Source organism: Phocoena phocoena, chromosome 14 (assembly GCF_963924675.1).
Source record: "Phocoena phocoena chromosome 14, mPhoPho1.1, whole genome shotgun sequence".
Classification (NCBI taxonomy): Eukaryota; Metazoa; Chordata; class Mammalia; order Artiodactyla; family Phocoenidae; genus Phocoena; species Phocoena phocoena.
The window spans coordinates 82089832-82109749 of record NC_089232.1 but is presented as its reverse complement, the minus strand read 5'-3'; the positions used below and the strand labels follow the sequence as shown (position 1 = coordinate 82109749).

The window sequence follows — 19918 nt, the reverse complement described above, 5'->3', positions numbered from 1 at the left end:
CAAAAACATGGAGGAAGGGAGATAATTTACACAAATCAGAAATAACCTTGTAACCAGCGAGGAGCCTGTTTTATTCCAAAAAGGACTAAAAAATCTGAGTTTACATGACAAGTATTAGAGAATCATTTCCCATACACTCTTTCCTTCTGGTTGGTTCCACTTTAAAACCTTAGTTTAAAACCATTTAAATTAAGAGCAAGCCAGTAGAAGATTTAAAAAAAACACAAAAAAACCAAAAAACAAGATCTTCATCTCGTATCAGCCTTGAGTTCTATCACTGAGAATCTGTACCCCCTTAGCATTCTGGATCCCCAGGGAGCACCTGAGCCCAGGGATCAGGAATAATCACAGTCAATTCACATCAATGAAAACTTTCTACATTTCAGGTTCTGTGCTGTACAGGATATAAAAAGACAAGAAAAATCCAATCACTTATATGATCTAGCTGCACAAACACGTCCTTCACCAATGTTCAAGACTGTTCAAGACTGAATTAACAAATGGCTCCATGGTGAGGGTTCCCCCCTTTCTCCCTGCTGCTCTACAGATATTCCTACTAAACTGTGTACCTGACTAAAGAAGATCATCTTCCCAGATACAGGTGAACTATTTTCAGACACACAGGTATGAACTCCTCATGGGAATGCCAAAAGTACTGAAAAGACACAGTTCCTGCCCTCAAAAAATTTACAATATAAAAAGATTCAAAGAAGTATACATATAAACTACAGCACAAGGCATAATATGGGAAATTAAATAAAGCGATCATAATTAAAAGATGCAGATGAGAGAGGGCACACTCAAAGGGTAGGAAGGAAAGCAAAAGGAATCAGGAAACTTCTCTTTTAAAATAAGCACTGAGAGTGAGTGAAACAACATTTTTGGAGGAACAGACAAGTAAACGAGAGCATGCGCTGAAATAAGTAGCCTGCTCAGAAAGGAGAGCATGATGGAAAATAAGGGTTAAAAAGATTAACTAGTGATATCTTAAATAAGAGGGCCTAGAAGGCAGGGACGAAGACTTCATGCTTCATTTAGTAGGCAAGGGAGCCATGAAATGCAAAGAAGATACAAGGAATATATTTGAGAAGGGTCAACTTGGCAGCAGTTTGTATTAGATAGATCTATGCTTCCCACCTTCATGTATCTCATTATAGAGAAGTGGCGAAATAAAGAAAACAAAATGAAACAAAGCATGTATGTTAGAAAAGCCCCATAGTCGATTCTATTATACCCTTATTGGGGTAGGAGTGGTATGTGAAAATACAAGGCTATGAAGTATGGGGGAAAAAGTCTGCCAAATAGTAATGTGGGTTCAGCTGAGCTTGGAGAGCATGAATCTGCAGAAGATTTAATAAATCCAGTCTTGGTATTTTCTCCATCAGCACTTCCTGATCCAAAATCAATAGTACAATGGTGAAACTGTTAGCGGAAGTAGAAAACAAAGCAGGACACAAAGTAGGCCCTCATACCTGACTGGGAATGAAAGGGTATCTTGGAGAAAGGCAATGGCAGTGAATACCCCCCCCAAAAGTGGAGAGACTAGAGAAATATTATGAGCAGGACTTACTGAAAAATTAAATATAAGAAATGAGGGGAAGAGAAATCAATAATGACTCCCAATTTTTTGGCTTGAGCATCAACTGGGTTGATGCTAGAGTCATTTATTTATTAAGATGGGAAAGTAAGAGAAGGAACAGATGGAAGGAAGAGCAAAGTTAGAGAGGGAATCAAGCATTCTAATTTCACATGTTTTAGATGTCTGTGATACAGCTTAATGGAGCTGTCAAATAAGCTACCATGAATATGAGTTTGGTGAGCAAAGTAGAAAGTTCTGAGCAGTAGCTATAAATTTGAGCCTTGACATCACATGGATTGTATTTAAAGTTAGAGGAATGCATGAACTTGCCTTGGGAGAAAATGCAGATAAAAAAAAATAAGAGCCTAGCCTTTGGGAACTACAATACTTACAAGTCAGGAGGAAAATGAACCACTAAGGAAACTGAGAAGGAAGAGCCAGTAGTGTAGAAAAAATGGTGTTTCAAGAAAGAAGAACTGACTACTTGTAAGAGGTTGATTAAGATGATAGTGAAACACCATGTAGCCAATAAAATTACATACAAAGTCTATATTGGCACAGAAAACTGGTTATGGCCATAGAGCAAAGAGAATGGACTCTGGAGTCCTCTGCCTAAGTTCAAATCTCAGTTCAACCACTTAGCAGCTGTGTGAACTCTCGCAAGTCATTTATCTTATCTACCTGAATTTCCCCATCTGTAAAATGGGAATAACAGCAGTTATACCATCTAGAAAGACTGTTGTAAAGACTGGTTACTATATACCACTTGCTTAGCAGCCTGCCTGGCATGTTGTAACTGTTATACAACTGTTATACAACTGTTACTATTTACTGCTGCATAATAAAACACAGGTTGTAAAACCATGTACATAATATGGTCCCTTAATATACATATATTACACATATCTTTAGAAACAGAAAAGTTGGAAAGCTATACATCAAAGTAATAGAAGTAGTTATCTCTCAGTAGTGGGACTGCAGGTGATTTTAAAAAGTATAATGTTGGCTTATTTTATTATTCTACTATGAACATATTTGATATATAAATAAAATAATTTTTAATTTCAAGGGAGAAAAATTAGCATTGATACAATTTTTATAACTCAATACAGAAAGGTTTCAACTTTCCTAGAATGAAAATAATTAGAATAAAATATAAATATCCACTGAAAATAATTTGACACTAGTTTTGCAACAGTCCCCAAATATTTCTAATCATCAAAGCACTAAAAGATTACCAACAGGCTGGTTACCTTTATGTTTGAAAATGGGAATCGAGAGAAGACATGATAGAGATTTTCATATTTTACCTAATTCTAAGTAATTTAGACCTTTGAGAATGAGAATACATTCACATATTAATCTGTGGAGCTTTAAATAAAACCAGCAAGAAAAAATTTAATGTCACATTTTCTTAAGGAGAATGAGTAGACGATATCGCAAAACCAATTAAAGGTTTCCAAACTCCAAAATAATAAGATATAACTTCAAAATAAAAATATTTCCACTGTTACCATGAAAACTTGTTTTTATACATCTCTCCCGAGTAAAGAATCATATATAAGTAATTCCTAACATATATGCATTACATTTAAGAAGATTAATTTATAACTTTACTTTTAGAACCTACACCACAATTTCTTTCTGAAACTATAACAGTTTCAAAACAAAAGCTCCGTGGATGTAAAGGTGCCTTGTCTGAGTAGTTTACCTGTTTAATGTGTTGACGATACTTATATGCTTATAATGATACTTGACATTTAATAAACATTTGCTAATCAACTAACCAAAGGAATATCTGAAGAACAATGTATATTCTACTAATAGAGAGGAAGACTGTATTTTTACCTTAAGAAGGCATTTGCAAGGCTAGAATTTATAACTTTCTTTTTCAAAGAAAATTAGTGTCCAAGAAAAGTTAATAAACATAAACAAAAAAAGTAAGCATGCATACCATGGTCAAAAGGTTACCTCACTGAAAAATTCATCCCAAAATACATACATACATACATACATACATACATACATACATACATACATACTGTAGTGGGGTGAATCATGTGTCCCCCTCACCCACAATTCACATTTTGAAGCCCTAACCTCTAGTACCTCAGAATGTGACTGTATTTGGAGACAGGGCCTTTAAAGACATGATTACATTAAAAAGAGGCAGTTAGGGATGGTGCTAATCCAACCTGACTGGAGTCCTTATGAGAAGAGGTGATGAAGGACATACAGAGTGACACACCAGGGATGTGCATGCACAGAGGAAAGACCATGTGAGGACACAGTGAGAAGGTGGCCTTCTGTAAGCCATGGAGAGAGACCTTGGAAGAAACTAAACATGCTAACACCTTGATCTTGAACTTCTAGCCTTCAGAACTGTAAGGATATAAATTTCTGTTGTTTAAGCACAGTCTGTGGTATTTTGCTATGGCAGCCCTAGCAAATTAACATACATAAATATATATGAAAGTAAGAACAAGACTTCTGATTATTTATTCAAAATTAAAACTCATTTAATGCCATAAATCCACAGAAACTGACAATAGTGACAATAGCTTATATTTACTTGATACCTACAATGTGCCACGTCCATGATAAGTACCACATATGTATAACATAATTTAGTCCTCACAAAACCTCTTATAAAAGTTCTATTATTAGTGCCACTCCAAGATAAAGAAATGAAACCTTTGATGACAGGAAATCTGCATACCAGAGAACAAAAACAAAAGTAGATGGCTTTGACTGTTTTTCCACAGTACCAGTGTACTTTATGCAAAAATATCTATTAAAAGTTGAACATTACTACCTTAACTATAAAAACATGTTTTGTTAAGCCAATATGTGAAATTAGTAAATGAATCTTTAAAAGGACCTTAACTGCTTTTCCAGCAGGCTCCAATTTTAGCCTACAATTTATTACCTATTCACTACGTGTCAGATACTATTCTAGATATTTTCCATATATTAGCTCATTTCATACTCATAGCAACCTATGAATAATGAACTATTATTATCTTCACTTTACAAATAAGGACACTAAGTCACAAAGAAGTTAGGTAGTTGAGAGGTCTAGCTCCAGAGTACATGCTTTTTTTTTTAAAGCCAGTTTTACATTTATTTATAAATTCATTTCAAAATCCTTGATTCACCTTTTTTTTTTTTTTGGCCACACCTCGCAGCATGTGGGATGTTAGTTCCCTGACCAGGGATGGAACCTGCACCCCTGCAGTGGAGGCACAGAGTCTTACTGGACCACCATGGAAGTCACCAGAGTACATGCTCTTAATCAATATACTATACTGACTCATATTATGTTCCATCAAAATGAGATGTGATAAAATATCCCAAAAGAGTAGAATCCAAAAACAAGAGGGATATTACATAAAACCATCCATTGTTGTGGACCTTTCATGATATAAAAACATAAATGTACATCTCCTCTGTAGATAGGGGAAATAAAGACAAAAGACAACAAGCTGAACAAATTTTGCCCTCCAGGGATTATAGAACTTTTCAATCCAGGAGAAATGCCTTTTCTGATGAGGAAATCTACACCCAAATAAATTAAATGACTTGTCACTCTCCTGACTCTGACATTTTCACATGTATTCCTTCTGTATTTTAACTCCCACTCCATGCCCACTTCTTCATGTGGCCAACTCCTTTAACTTAACTCAAATGTCACTTTCTCACAGCAAGACCGTTCCTAACTGCCCAGTCTGAATAAGGCACATTCCTCCATTATTCTCTCTCATAGCACCCAGATCTTTTCCTTCATGGCATTTATTGTAATCTGAAAAAACTTTACTTGTTTAAAGTAAAATTCTTCATCTCCTCCACAAAACTACCGCTTTCAGCAAGATACAGGCTATGTTACTGTATCTTTAGAGGCTAGCACAGCTCCTGGAACGTAACAGATCCTGATTAACTATTTCATTGATGGATATAGATAAATGCGCTGTTTTATGTCTGACAATTAATTGCTAACATTTACTAAACACTTATTATTGAATATATTCCAAGCACTGTTCCAAGTGCTTTATATATATTGTCACATTTAATTCTTCCAGTAATCTCATGAGGTATAAACACTATTGTTATCTTCATTAACAGATAAGAAACTAAGCACAGAGATATTAAGGAACTTGTCTGAAGTCACAGCTAGACAGTAAAAGAGTCTAAATTCAACCGCAGGTAGTCTGGACTCTAGCTCTTATACTGCGGTAGCGTTGCTGTGACATACCAAAGATACTTTTACAATAAGAATTTTCTTCGTGGAAATTGATTGGTAGGTCCTCTGTGACAACGTATTTTTACTTGACCAGAAAAAGCATTTCACAAGGGAAGACACACTTGCACCTACTACTGTAACACTTTTTTCAGATGAGTAGAAAAAATAATCATAAAGATGTGCCAAATATGGAACGTTCCCTATGTATCTGCCTAACTAACTTATCCTCCACATACGAATCAACTTCAAAAGGCTATGGGAGAAGCACTTGGGCTTTTCCCTTTTCAATCTCATTCTTCTTTTAAGAGTCCCTGCCTAAGGTAACAACCAAGAACTAAAGCCAAAACAAACATGTACAAGCTCTCAGGTCAGGTCATCAAATTAGTGGAACGTTAAAATGTTTTTCATTTTTAAAAACATATGACTTTGTTTCTGCATATCCTGTGGCCAAAATGAAATACGGGATGGAAATTAACAACAAAAATAAAAGCCTCTGTTTCTCTGTTTTCCTTTCCTTTAACATATTGAACTTTAATGATCAAATTAATCTAACACAGAACAATGACTACCCTGACACAAAAACATGACAAGTTAAGGTCTGTCATATTTCCCCCCAAAAATGCAACTTCAAATTCTAGTGTTTATTCCCTAACCACAATGAAATAAGTATGAAGAAACAATGTGCCTGTTTCAAATACATGTATTGTATTTGAAACATGCACACAATAGTATGACTCCTATATCAAATACTAAATAATAATAATGGTTAACACTCAGAGAACACTACAACCAGGCTTATTTATTTTGTTAATTCATTTAGTTTCCTATAACGACCCCCATAACATAGTTGTCATTATCTGTATTCTACAGGTTGGAACTCAGAGAGACTGAGAAATCTGCCTGAACTCACCATGATCTTTTGAGTTTGACCATGGCAGAGCTAGGATTCAACTACTTTATAATTTCCCTATCTTATAGAAACTGTCATATCAACAGTCATGTAATCTAATCGCCCACCCTACCCACTAGAGCATTCTACCAGCTGAAGCTTCAGCACTTTCACTGACTAAGAACAAAAATAAAACAAAAACAAAACCTCATTACTTTCAAAGGCAGCCCATTCTTCAAATCTACTCCCAATCAACATCTCAATTCCTTCAGCCATACCTCAGATGGCATTATTTCAAGTCCCTGAGCATTATTCGTCCCTTTTAAAACAGGGCAACAGGGCATCTAGAGTGGATTAAATATGCCAGGTATGGCCCAGTCATCTCAAATTAGAGAAAACCTTATCTCTATTATCTTAGAAATTTATTACAGCAGTCCAAACTTTACTATTTTGGGTAGCCACGTCACCAATGACTTTTGCCTGGTTTACATTCAGGAAAATTGTTCTTTAATTCATAACCACTGTTAAACAATCTATTCCTTGAGTTCTTCACACCCAAGTACAGGTCATTATTCTGGTCAAATTTCACTTCTTCTACCTGGCTAATGACCTCCCCATTTGATGATTTCTGGGTTTTGGCTCATCTTCATACTTCAGTTTTAACTCATTTGCAAAGTTATTCAACATGCCACCATTGCCTCCATACAAGTCATTAATAAAATGTGTAATAGGAGAGGAAAGAATCCTAAAACCTGACCTTAGGGATCTCTGTCCAAGGAACCATTCATGCCTTCATCAGGCTCCTCAGAATACAGCTATTAACGTAGTTATAAAGCTCCCTATCCATATGCTTATTCGTTGACACTTCTCCGTATCATCCTCAAGTATGTCAAACTTTTTCAAATATCTTACGGATATATATTACACCTATTGCACTATCCTGATCTACAAGTTCAATAAACCTATCAAAGAAAGAAGGAATGAAAGAGAAAAAGACAAAAGGTTAGTCTGTCATGACTTGTTCCTAGAGAAACCCATGCTGGCACGTAGTCAGTTTTTCTTGGTGCTCCATCAAGAATAAAGCACTATTAAGTTAAAAACAGAATTTGACTCCATAGTTTAACTATAAGAAGAAAAAAAAAAGAAGAAGAGTTTCATATTCGGGTGATGAAAATAGGAATATTACATTATAGTTCTTCATATAATAATATAAATAAAATATCTGAAATATTTGAAAACATCTAGAAGTATTTCCAGTGCTACCACTTTGGTCTACAAAGGTAAATTTTATATTTACTTTCAGTTATTAAAATGCCTTTGTTGGGTTTCTCGTATATCTAAATAAATCTCAGTTAATTAAGCAGAGATGTTATTAATCTGAACATACTAAATAAAAACACAGTAGTTCTGGAAGAATATTAACTGCTAGGCAGATCATGAGTGAAGCCAAGTTGGCCTTATTCTAGATCCCAGTGTTTCAGAGCTGGAAAAGACCTGGTATTTATAGCACAATTATCTCTTTCTATAGATGAAGATACTGAGGCTCTCAGAGATGGAATGACTTGACCAAGCTCATAAAACTAATTTTCTGGCATGGTTGGACACAGAAATTAGATTTACTCAAGGGCCACTGATAATGTTTCACAAAACCATGTCATTAAAAGAAATAATAAAAAGAACAAAACATATTCTTTCTTACCAGCTGGACTTCACCAAAAGCACCTCTTCCAATAACTTTTACAACATCATAGTCTTCTGCCTTCATCTGTAGACCTCTGATCTTTTTCACAATTTTCTCATCTACAGTAAAAAGATCACCATAATATCAATCACCATATTGATAAGCAACCTTTTAAAATAATCACCATATTTGTAAACAAATTTTTATTTCAAGAAACTGGGCTTAGTTTCCAGCTAAATCTGTCAATTTTTAAATGTTGCTATTTAAAACTCTAACACACATACACTTTACATCAAAGGACAAAACTCTCTGGCTTAACACATATAAACACATTAATGACTACCAAAAAGTAGCAGTTAAACTATTCTGTTTCTGACTCTGTTGCTTGGCAAGTTATATGACAGCTGAAACTATGATGATCCAGGCAATCCTGGAGTACACTCTGAATCATTGCGGAAAGCTGCTATGAAAGTACACAAGGCTAATCTCAATCATCAATATTGGTAGATTACTTCTTTGAAAAACAGTAATCACATATTGTAGATTTGATAACTATAGATAAGATTTTTTAATTAGGAAAACAGCCTAGTCTCTGATTAATTCCAAATTAAAGAGCATACTGTGTTCACATAAAGTGTATATAATTATTTTGAGAATTTCTTATTCTCAGAATTCAACTTCATTTACAACTTCATTGCAACATCAATACTGGCATATATTAATAGTTACTATGTTTATGGCAATAACTGTTATCACATTATCTTTCATTAACTAGACTGAAATGTCTACATTTATACAAACATAAAGCTCACTAAGTCTTCTGGATAATGTAAAGCTAAGTCTTAGAGTTGTTAACATTAATTGAAAACTTCTCTTGGAACTGCCATAAATGACCTGTCCTGAAATTCTAAGCAATCTTAATTTAATCAAAATCTTGAACTTTACCTACTTTACATACTTTGATTTGGCAATTCTGCTTTGAAATAAAGAATATTAGTATTTAAATAAATCAAATGGCAAACAAAAAATTTAATAAGTTAAAGTTTGTGGACTGTAATAATATTAATTAAACATAAATCTCTTATCAAAAGTAGAGTCAGGGCTTCCCTGGTGGCGCAGTGGTTGAGAGTCCGCCTGCCGCTGCAGGGGACACGGGTTCGTGCCCCGGTCCGGGAAGATCCCACATGCCGCGGAGTGGCTGGGCCCGTGAGCCACGGCCGCTGGGCCTGCGCGTCCGAAGCCTGTGCTCCACAGCAGGAGAGGCCACAACCGTGAGAGGCCCGCGTACCGCAAAAAAAAAAAAAAAAAAAAAAAGTAGAGTCATATGATCAAATATGAAATTTACACATACTTACATCTATTTAAGAAATTATCTATATTTTTGTTTTTCCTCAAAGCAGGGAAATCCAAATCAAGGACCAAGGAATTTAAGCCATCCTGTTTAACAAAAAAATAAAAAGAGAAAAAAGAAAGTTGTTACAATTTTCAAGCATTCAAGATAAAAAGCCTTTAAATTTTATTGTTTTGTTCTCACTGAGTAAATGTTAATCCACTTTGATATGAAACTGCCCCCAGTGGCACCATATCCAATAGCTTTAAATAGTTTCCTAACTTCTGCCAGAGAATATTAGGGTTGACCCTATCATGTTTTCCATTGTACTTTTAGCCAGGAGAAAAACGTCATTTTAGAATATGCATCCACTATTATTTTTGCTAGTCAGATGTTTTTTCTCTCTTCCAATGTCCAGTAAAATTTTACCAAGCTTTTGACTTTAAGAAATATACCCAGACTAGTTCCCATTCATTCAACAAGCATTAATTTTGTGCCTAGTGTATACAAAGAAAAGAAAATCTAAAAATAAGTGAGACACTAACTATCCTTACCCTCAGGAAATTCAGGCTCAAAACTAAATTTCCCCTAAAAACATGAAAACAGGATGATGCACTGTTCAGGTTTCTATTTTCTTCTGTAAGTTTTCTGTATTTTCCAGACTTTCTACAACAAGCATGCATTGAATTTATAATCAAAATATGAAAAAGTACATACATATAACTTGGTGGGAGTGAAAAAAACTAGTAAGAAACAAATCAAGTCTCAAATTACTTAATGGATATGATTGTGAAGAAAACAGTATTTTTAAAACACTAGTGCATATATTGTTTCATCCCCAAGTAAATGAGGAGGGCAGAAGGACATATTCTCATTTAAAAAATAAACAAACTAAAGTTCAGAGAGATTAAGTGACTTTGGCATGCTCAAGTCTTGCTATTAGAAAATGATGTAGCAAAATACTACCTAAATCTTAGAGGTTCAATATACTTAACTCATCTCCCTCATCTCAACCACCAGTGGAAGCTTGGAAGGGGAAAGAAGGAAGCTGGAGGATTACAGAAAACAAAACAGTAATAAAGAGAACTTTTGAGGATCTGGGTAGGGAGAAAATGTGGGGAAATTTACATGCAAAACTTAGAAAGGTAACTTGAGTTTTTAATTTACTAATTCTAGAAGAACTGAAAGTTATCACAGAGAAATAGAGTTACACAAAGATTAAATAAACAGGAAAAAATCTGGAAAGTTTATAAATATTTTCCCATAATATACCCCACTAGTGTAGAGTCAGAGAGCTTTTTCAGCAGTTGGAACACTTGAACAGTTGCTCAACTCAACAATAATACTATTTTGTTTTTTTAAAACTATTTCTTGAAGATCACATACTATTTCATTTGTGCATTAAGTTTTTCTGGTAATATTTATTTTTGAATAATACTAATACCTTAATTTGCTAATAATTTACATCAGAAGATAATGTAGGGGTAATACATATTTATATATTTATACTTGAGGTTCTATGTTTATAAATTTTTACATTTGAAACTTCTTCTATTTAGTACCAATTTTTAAGAAACAAATTCTGAATTTTTAAAAGATACTAGTATTTTCAGTACACAAAATTGATACTGAGTTACAGTTGCTGGATTACCTCAAGACTTGAATGAAAGCCTACGTCTATGACCATCCTCGTTAAGCAGTTTCATACAAACCTTAGGAGGTTAAGATAGTTTTTTTCAGTGCCTTGTGATTTCCACTGTGATTCTTTTCATAGAAAGTGATAATGAAGCTAAGATAAAGAAACTTTTAAAAGAATAAAACTTATATTAAAGAAAAGCCTACAATTAAAACTTCAAAGCAATGAAGAAAATTAACACTATTTGTCCCTCTCCCTACTTTCAAATGCACAGAGATGACAGGAGAACATTTAAAAGTCATAGCCCCACTGAAAGGGAAAACACACACCGCCACCACAAGATATTCAAGAACGAGAAAGAAAAATGCCAAGCAGTGTAGGAGCTGAAGTCACAAAGATCTACTGGATTTCAGGGCAGAAAGCAATAAGGCCAATAATTGAGAATTAAAAGAACCTAAATGTGGTAATGGGCGAAAACCAGACTGATTACTGGGGTAATCAGTAGCTGGAGTGAAAACGGTAGCTGGAGTGAAAATCCCAGCTCCTAAAAGAGACACTAAAAAAAAATCTTATTGCCCAAGTTCCATATGAAACTGCATAAAGAGGTAGAGCAGACACAGCTTTCAAGTAAATCTTAAGCTAAGCCCCCAGAGCTTGCCCAGTTACCAGATCTCCCGCATCTCTAGTATCACTGGCTTAAAATATGTGAATCAGCTGTAATACTGGAACTGACTTGGGTTGTCTGTACGTAAAAAGTTAGCATCAGAGGACAGTAGAGAGAAAAGTGATTTATCCTACTCTCTTTCTGAATAAACAGGTACAAGCCAACATCCAATTTTTCCCATTACAATCGTCACGGTGGAAAAAAGTATGTACAGAATGGCCTATTTTCCTAACTTTTCCTGAACACAGAGCCTTTTATACTTTAGTTGCCAAGAAGGAATGAAGTATTGGACTTGATTTTACTCTCACTATAAACTGCTTCTAAATATCTAACTGTTTTTAAATCTCCAAATATAATGCACCCACCAAGGAAAAAAAAGAAAAAGAAAAAAAAGGAAGGAGGTTGGAAAGACTTCACCAACCTGTAATGTCTAAAGTGATAAGCAAAATGATGGAGACATCCTTCTAGGAATTTCAATTGTTAAATGCAGCAAATTATCTTTTAGCTGAAAGTTTCATAATGTTATGAGTTGTGAGTATATGGGTGGTATTTAAAGCCATAAAACTGGATAAGATCACTAAAGGAGTAAGTGTAGACAAATAAAAAAGGACCAAGGACTGAGTCCTGGGATACACCACTTATTAAGAGACCGTGGAGTACAGGAGACTGAGAAGCAAGCAGTAAAGGAGGGAGAAAATCGAGACTGCTGTGGTATCTTGGAAGCCAGGTGAAGCATGTAGCAAAGAGGGAGAGAGTGATCCACAAAATCAGTATGACTGGTAAGTCAAGGAAATCAAGACTGAGACATTAGACACTTTGAGGTCATCAGTGGCTTCTATAAAAGCTATTTAGATCATAAATTTGTTGTTTCCAAACCACCGTGCACCACTTTCTTAGCACTTGTTTTTCCATAATTGCTGCACGTTTAAAAAACAAAACAAAAACCTCCTTTAAGATGTTACTGGGAATTCCCTGGCGGTCCAGTGGTTAGGACTCCGCACTTTCACTGATGAGGGTGCAGGTTCAATCCCTGGTCGGGGAACTGAGATCCCGCAAGCCGCACTGCGCAGCCAAATTAAAAAAAAAAACGATGTTACTGTGAGTTCACATTCATAGACCCTAAATAATACCAAGCATTCAACTTGACCACAAGTTATGTGATACCTTACGGTCTATCTACCAAAAACTATAACTAAATTACACAGGTCAATACAGTATTTATTATTAATAACAGGAACTTTTCCTCACTACTTTGTACCATGTGCTGAGCACAGCTCAAGCAATCAACATTTTAATGCTCACAACAATGTATAAACTAGGTACTATTATTATACTCACATTTAGTAGGCACAGAAACCGAAGTTTAGAGAGGTTAAAAAACCTGCCCCAGCCGATACATTTTATAAGTGACAGAATCAGAATTTTATGATACATTTATACTTTATTACTGAAATTAAAGTTAATAAAGTTATTCCTCTAACAGAATACTGAACAATATCCACATTTTAAAGTTAAGACAACAAAATAGGGAACATATTTCTGTGTATCTGCTGTACAGATAAGTGACCAGGAAGTGTCATGTAAATGAATTTGTAATATTTACATTTTCGCCTTCTGTTATTACAACTCCAAATACAAACACAAAAGTAAAAACAGTGGGGCCAAACAAATCCATCGCTAGCGTATAAAACATAGATTTTAAAGCCACCTCTATGCATGCAGAAAACCTTCTGAATCTTATGTATACGCCATATTATTTTTTATAGTAAACTTTCTATTTCACCTAGAAAAATCTAAGTAATATTAACTAATCTGCTATCATTTATCAATATCAGTTAAATAAAATACTTAATGCTTATTTTATAATATAGCTTTGTAAGTACATTAGTTTAAGATCTGTCAACCAAATTAATGACAAACTAAATTTATCCTGTCCCCTATCAAAAGAGAATATTTGAAGGAAAAAAAAAGTTATCTAGGAAAATAAGAAATTAAAGAGTAATGGGTGAAAGTGTCTTGCACATATTTTGTGTGATATAAGTTAACTTCACATAAGCTTGAGTAGCTAATTTAACAAAGCGTAAGAACTGTTTTCTGGTTTGCTTTTATGAATCTTTACCTATAGCTATAGTAAAATCAGCTCTTAAAGCTCTCTACAAAACAATATAGGTGGTACATTAATGAAGTAATAGGTGTCTAAGAGAGTAATATTCATATTTAGAACAGTTAAGGGAATATTATAACAAAAACTTGCTTAAAACCTGAACTCTGAATTGTGGGGAAGGGGAACCTCTGAACAAAGAATACAGTTCCCACTGATCTTAAGCCTTTCATGCTATATATCAATACATATAGTATATATACTTTTCTCTCTCTCTGTGTGTGTGTGTGTGTGTGTGTGTTACACATCATTAAAACTGTTTTGGATGTACTGGACAACAATCAATTAACTGACAAGATAAAAACGTCACGGGGCAAATAAACAGTAAAACATTTAAAAATCTGTATGCCATCACTATTCTCAGGCATTTTCACATATCTTATCTAATATACTGTCTACTTCATCAGAGAGGAAGTATGAGACAAAAATTAGTTTAAAATTCCCCAAGTTTGCTAAGTTTCAATGAAGGTTTGCTATTACAGAGACTTATCCTCCAAACACTTTTAAATCCTTATTTGTGTTTGAAGCTGGGAGGGAAGGGGTCATGCGGAGTCATACAACCTTATATTCTGTATCCCATCTTCCAAGTAAAGAAAAATAGGTTTCTTGTAATTTTTAAAACCAATCCGGCAATTGTAAAGGAGAGTGCACTGCTGAGTGAATCTGAGATGGAATTAAAAGAATTCCAAACACAAAACTGTCCTTCCCTATTATTAGACATGTCACTATTATTTGATATGTCACTACAGTTCTCACTAATATTTTTTAAAACTACAGAGATTTAACTCTTTCATTTTATATCCCACATAGAAACAATCACCGAAAATATTTCAGTTTCACATCCATTATACTCACAAACATAATATCCTCAGTTTTCCAGGCAAATATTAATCAAATCTAAACAATGAACTTCTTAAGGCACAACCAAGTACTTTACAAACCAAGTTCACAGGAAAATTAAAGGGCAAAAATATATACCCACAAATCACACTAGGAAATCACATTCATTAAGCCCCTACTTTGTGCCAGAGAGAGTAGAATCACTTTCTCATTTAATTCTCATAAAAACCCCCACTGGAAAAGGAATGTATTAGGAAATGGAAAAGTGTTTTGGGACAGAGCCATTTTGGTACATAACAAAAGCAAAACTTGTAATCAGAAGTAGCTCTTTCTGCTACCCATACAACTACCACTAGGAACAGTGAAGAACATTTCAGCAAAACAAAAATAGTTGTTGGTGGTTGTTTTTAAAGCACATGCTCTTTTCTCCCTCTGACTACTTATGTAGCTGTACAGACTCAATGGTCCACCTATCTATCTATCTATCTATTTATGGCTGCGTTGGGTCTTCGTTGCTGCGTGCGGGTTTTCTCTAGTTGCGCCGAGCGGGGGCTACTCTTTGTTGCGGTGCGCGGGCTTCTCTTTGCAGGGGCTTCTCTTGTGGCGGAGCATGGGTTCTAGGCGCACAAGCTTCAGTCGTTGTGGCACACGAGCTCAGTAGTTGTGGCTCGCGGGCTCTAGAGCGCAGGCTCAGTAGTTGTGGCACATGCGCTTAGTTGCTCTGCGGCATGTGGGATCTTCCCAGACCAGGGCTCGAACCTGTGTTCCCTGCACTGGCAGGCAGATTCTTAACTACTGCACTACAAGGGAAGTCCCTGGCCCACCTACTTTTAATGAAAAAGCAAAATATTCTTCTCAGTAGAACTACAGAAGCAAGGTGTACCTCCTTCTTACCCAGGAAGCAGTATTTCTTCTACACATCTGAGGGAATTTTTTTTTTTAGTAACACTTCTAAAAATTAGAAAAACTTTTAAAACCTTTTAGATTCAATATCTGTCCCATCTCTCTTTTGTCCACTCTATGTGCACTTCCCTACAAATAAAAGAAGTGAGCAAGACTTGGTAAGGGAATCTAATGCACTATATTTTGGTCTGCTTTACATTTTGGTAGTCTATAAATTTTTATTTGGCAGAGAAAAGGTCTCATTGCTAAAACAATTTGAAAACTAGTAGTTTAGGCAAATCTAAAGTTTCTAAACGCCGATTGCCAGCTATCATTTCATACAAAATTCCTCTGCTTATTGATCAATTTTTGGCAATAACAGTACTTCAAGTAGGAAAAATTTCTTGTCAATCAATTTAGAGACACGTTAGTATCACTGGTTTAAAAGAAAATTACTTAAAAACACTGAACATAAAATCATCCTTAACTGGAACTCACAAATAGCCATAATTTCTCCTACACTCCAAGGGAGTAGTTAGCGAAACAAACACATACGTGAACTTTATTCTGAGAACCATCTTCTATGGCTGATAGCTCTATCTACTTCTACCCTAGTACTCAGTACCATATTTCCAAGTATCCAACAAATATCCATCGGACCTCAGAAATCTCCCAAGTTGGGTAAATGTACTCAATGCGAATGTATAAGATGATCCACTGAGGTGCAAGAAGAAAATATTACAATTTTACACATTTAAGCTTAAAAAATTTTAAGTTTAACATAGAGGTTTTCAGCAACATCTCACTCTTGTTACCTTTCATTGAATTGTGACATACTACAGCTTACATGTACCCAGATTTTTAAAAATTTACTAGTAGAAAGATTACCAAGCAGATTGAAAAGCATTCCATTTTGGGGTGCAGACATATGCCAAGGCTTACCAAACTGTACAATTTCATTATGTACAATTTATTTTATGTCAATTACACCTCAATAAAGCTATTTTTAAAGTGAATGTAATGTATATAATCACAGATTTAAGATAATACCAAAATGCAATTAGTACAAACAAACAAAAGGGCAATGTTAACTCTTAACCTACTCCTTATATAAGCTCTTATTGCCCAAACTATGAGGCTAAAATCAATGGCAAGCTAATCACATCACCACCCCCCAAAATTAAAAATTACCTAAAGCCTATTTGAAATATGGAATTACATCCAAAAGCATTAATGATGTACTGCTATAATCTGAATTTCTGTAACACAAATTATCCCACATGTAACTGGAAAGTAAGGGAATAATTCAAATATTAAGTAAAATATGTGATTTTTTCCAGCTTGTTAATGTTTTTAAATGATGGGCAAACTTTCTCAAGTTAAAGAGAAAGCCTTAGCAATATAGGATGACATTAAGAAAAAAGCCAAAAATCACGCAGAAATGCCTTACTAAAGTACAAATAGTAGCTTCAAAAACCCCTACACTGTTCATGACATTAAGCTATCTAGTAAGGTTACAAGTGCAGTTGAAAAAGCTGAGAAGATATTCTTCCTTTGTTAAAAACAAACAAAAACCTGATAAAGAAGGCTATAGAAATAAAGGCCTTCATAGGCCTAAATCTCAAAGAAAAAAGCTCAAGCCTCAGGGTGGTTTAAGGCTACAGATATTCAAATGTCTGTGATGCTGGGTACAAATATCAACAGAGATTTAACTTTGTTGCTATTTTTATTTGAATTATTGTTTTTGTTAGTGTTATGGTTAAAATTTGTATAGGTTTTACACAGTCTGTTCCTACTCTATTATTCTCATAAGCCGTGTTATTTATGGTGCATGATTTTTGCAGAACACAAAGCTTTTCAGAAATTCATATTTCATGTTAATGACTGAAGCCATCACAATTTAAAACCTAAACAACAGGAACATGAAAAATATCTCTATAATTATTTGCATAATATTTAATGCCTGTGTGCTACCCAGAATTTTACAAATTTTCATTGAGCTTAATGATAAATGTTTGAAAGCCTTGTGTTTTAGTTTGGTTTCTTTTTTTAAATTATTTTTATTTTTTATTAAAATAAAAAAATAAAACTTGTTAGTTTCTTTAACATCAAAAAAAGGTTTCTTTTTTTTATTTTTTTGTTTTTAATTCAGACATCATTGGGAAACACTGGATTTTTCTAATGGCTGAAATGTATGAAAAACAATATGGTAAAAAACTAAAATACATTTTCTTGAGACCAAATATCTTTGGAACGCACACACAAAAAAAATTGAAAAAGTTGATGTAATAAGCAACAAAATAAATTACTCCATAAAAGAGGTTTACTACACAATTGGAAGAAAGTACACACTTCTTCTAACCTGATCAGTTAAAATATGGTTGGATACTGTTGTAATGAAGAAAATATACTGTATTCTCAATAGTAAATTACTTCTTTAATAAAACTAAATTTGAAGGAAAAACCTCTGTAACAGTAACCACTGAGAGAGCTGATACTTTAGCTGAAATACAAAACTGCCTCTAGAACTACATTACATATAGTATATAACATGCAATGCATTCACTGAACAGCTTTTACAACTAAGAAATTAAATCCGTAAGAGCACAAAGTGCTATAATATATCAACACTGTAAAATTTATAAAAATAAGATTGTTAAAGTGTGACAGAATTTTTCAATTCTTTGTAGTGAGATGAAGAACAACCATAAAAAATTTTAATTTCACATAAAAGTTTTCTAGCTATCTTGTCACAATGAACTTTAAAAAGCTATTGAACTTAGAGATGAAGTACCATTTTTCTTCTATTCTATAAAAAGGCAAGTGTTCCAAATCTGATCTTGCCTATGATAACGAGTACTTACTAATAGTATGCTGGAAGACATTTGGGGGAAAAATTAACAGATTTTGTCTCAGTAAAGGTAATATGTTAACAACAAATGAAAAAAGAAAAACTTCCTTTTTAGAAGAAATTCTTGCTATGGAAGGAATATTTTTGAAAAAGGGTGTGTCTGGAAATGTTTCCATCCATATGTGAATTTTGCAGATAATAAGATGCTTGGCCTATCAAAATTGTTTTTTAACTTTCACATCCATGTTTTTAAAATTTGAAAACATAATTTTCTGACCCAGTTAAAGATGTTCAGCCATATGTTAAAATATAAAAATAAATTATTTCTGATTTGCTTTCAAGAACTGTACTCGCCAGAGAAAACAGCAATTTACTAACCGAATTTCAACAACCACACAAAAACGTTGTATAGCTAGTGGACGGGACTGAAAAATGAGTGTTGTGGTTAATAACTGCAGCCACTGATAGACTGTGCTTCTTCCACTTGTATCCATGTATCTTTGTGAAATTAAAAAAAAAAATCCTGATAGTCCTTAAAACGCAGTAGCAAAATAAACTGAACTTCAAACCTGATCTTCAATTCACTGTATAACATGAAGCCAAAACTTTTAAAAGCAATTAACCATATTTAATTTAATGAGAAAAGTTTTTCTGGTGTCATAAATATCTAAAAAATATGTTTACAGATTTAGCTTATTCTTTTGAACTCCTGTTTTATGTGTATTTTATAACATACACAGTATTTTAATAGATGTACACAAATTATAAATAAGACATGTCTATTTGAAGATATTTTAAAACTCTTTTACCGATGTAATATAAGAGTAATAGTTTGAAGATCACAAATTCCTTAAACGTAATGAATTTTTTATTATCCTTAAAGGTAAACATTTTTATTTTTCATATTTAAAGTAGCGAATGTATGCCCCAAGACTGTTGGGTAAATAAATATTCAGCCAGCATCCTGGCATCAACATAACCAAAACAATTCATATTTTCTCATTCAAATCTTACCTACTCTATATCTAATAAGCAGTGCCATTTTATGTAAGTCAGATTCAGAAATCCTTTTCTTTGTCCTTTACATCAAGTCATTCCCTCTGTACTGCTGATACTTCCTCTAAGGTCTCACAGGTGCTTCCTTCTCCACTCCAATCCCCATTAT

The 19918-nt window shown here is 34.2% G+C and overlaps 1 protein-coding gene across 1 annotated transcript in view; it reads right to left on the bottom strand.

Annotated features, from left to right (window-relative positions):
- Positions 1-19918, bottom strand: part of ROCK2 (Rho associated coiled-coil containing protein kinase 2) — a 125696-nt gene that overhangs the window by 62080 nt on the left and 43698 nt on the right. Inside the window, exons 2-3 of the mRNA XM_065890863.1 lie at positions 9745-9826; positions 8408-8508 (exon numbers count right to left, since the gene is read on the bottom strand). Of these exons, the coding sequence (XP_065746935.1) occupies positions 8408-8508; positions 9745-9826 (183 nt within the window). The remainder of the gene's footprint in view (positions 1-8407; positions 8509-9744; positions 9827-19918) is intronic.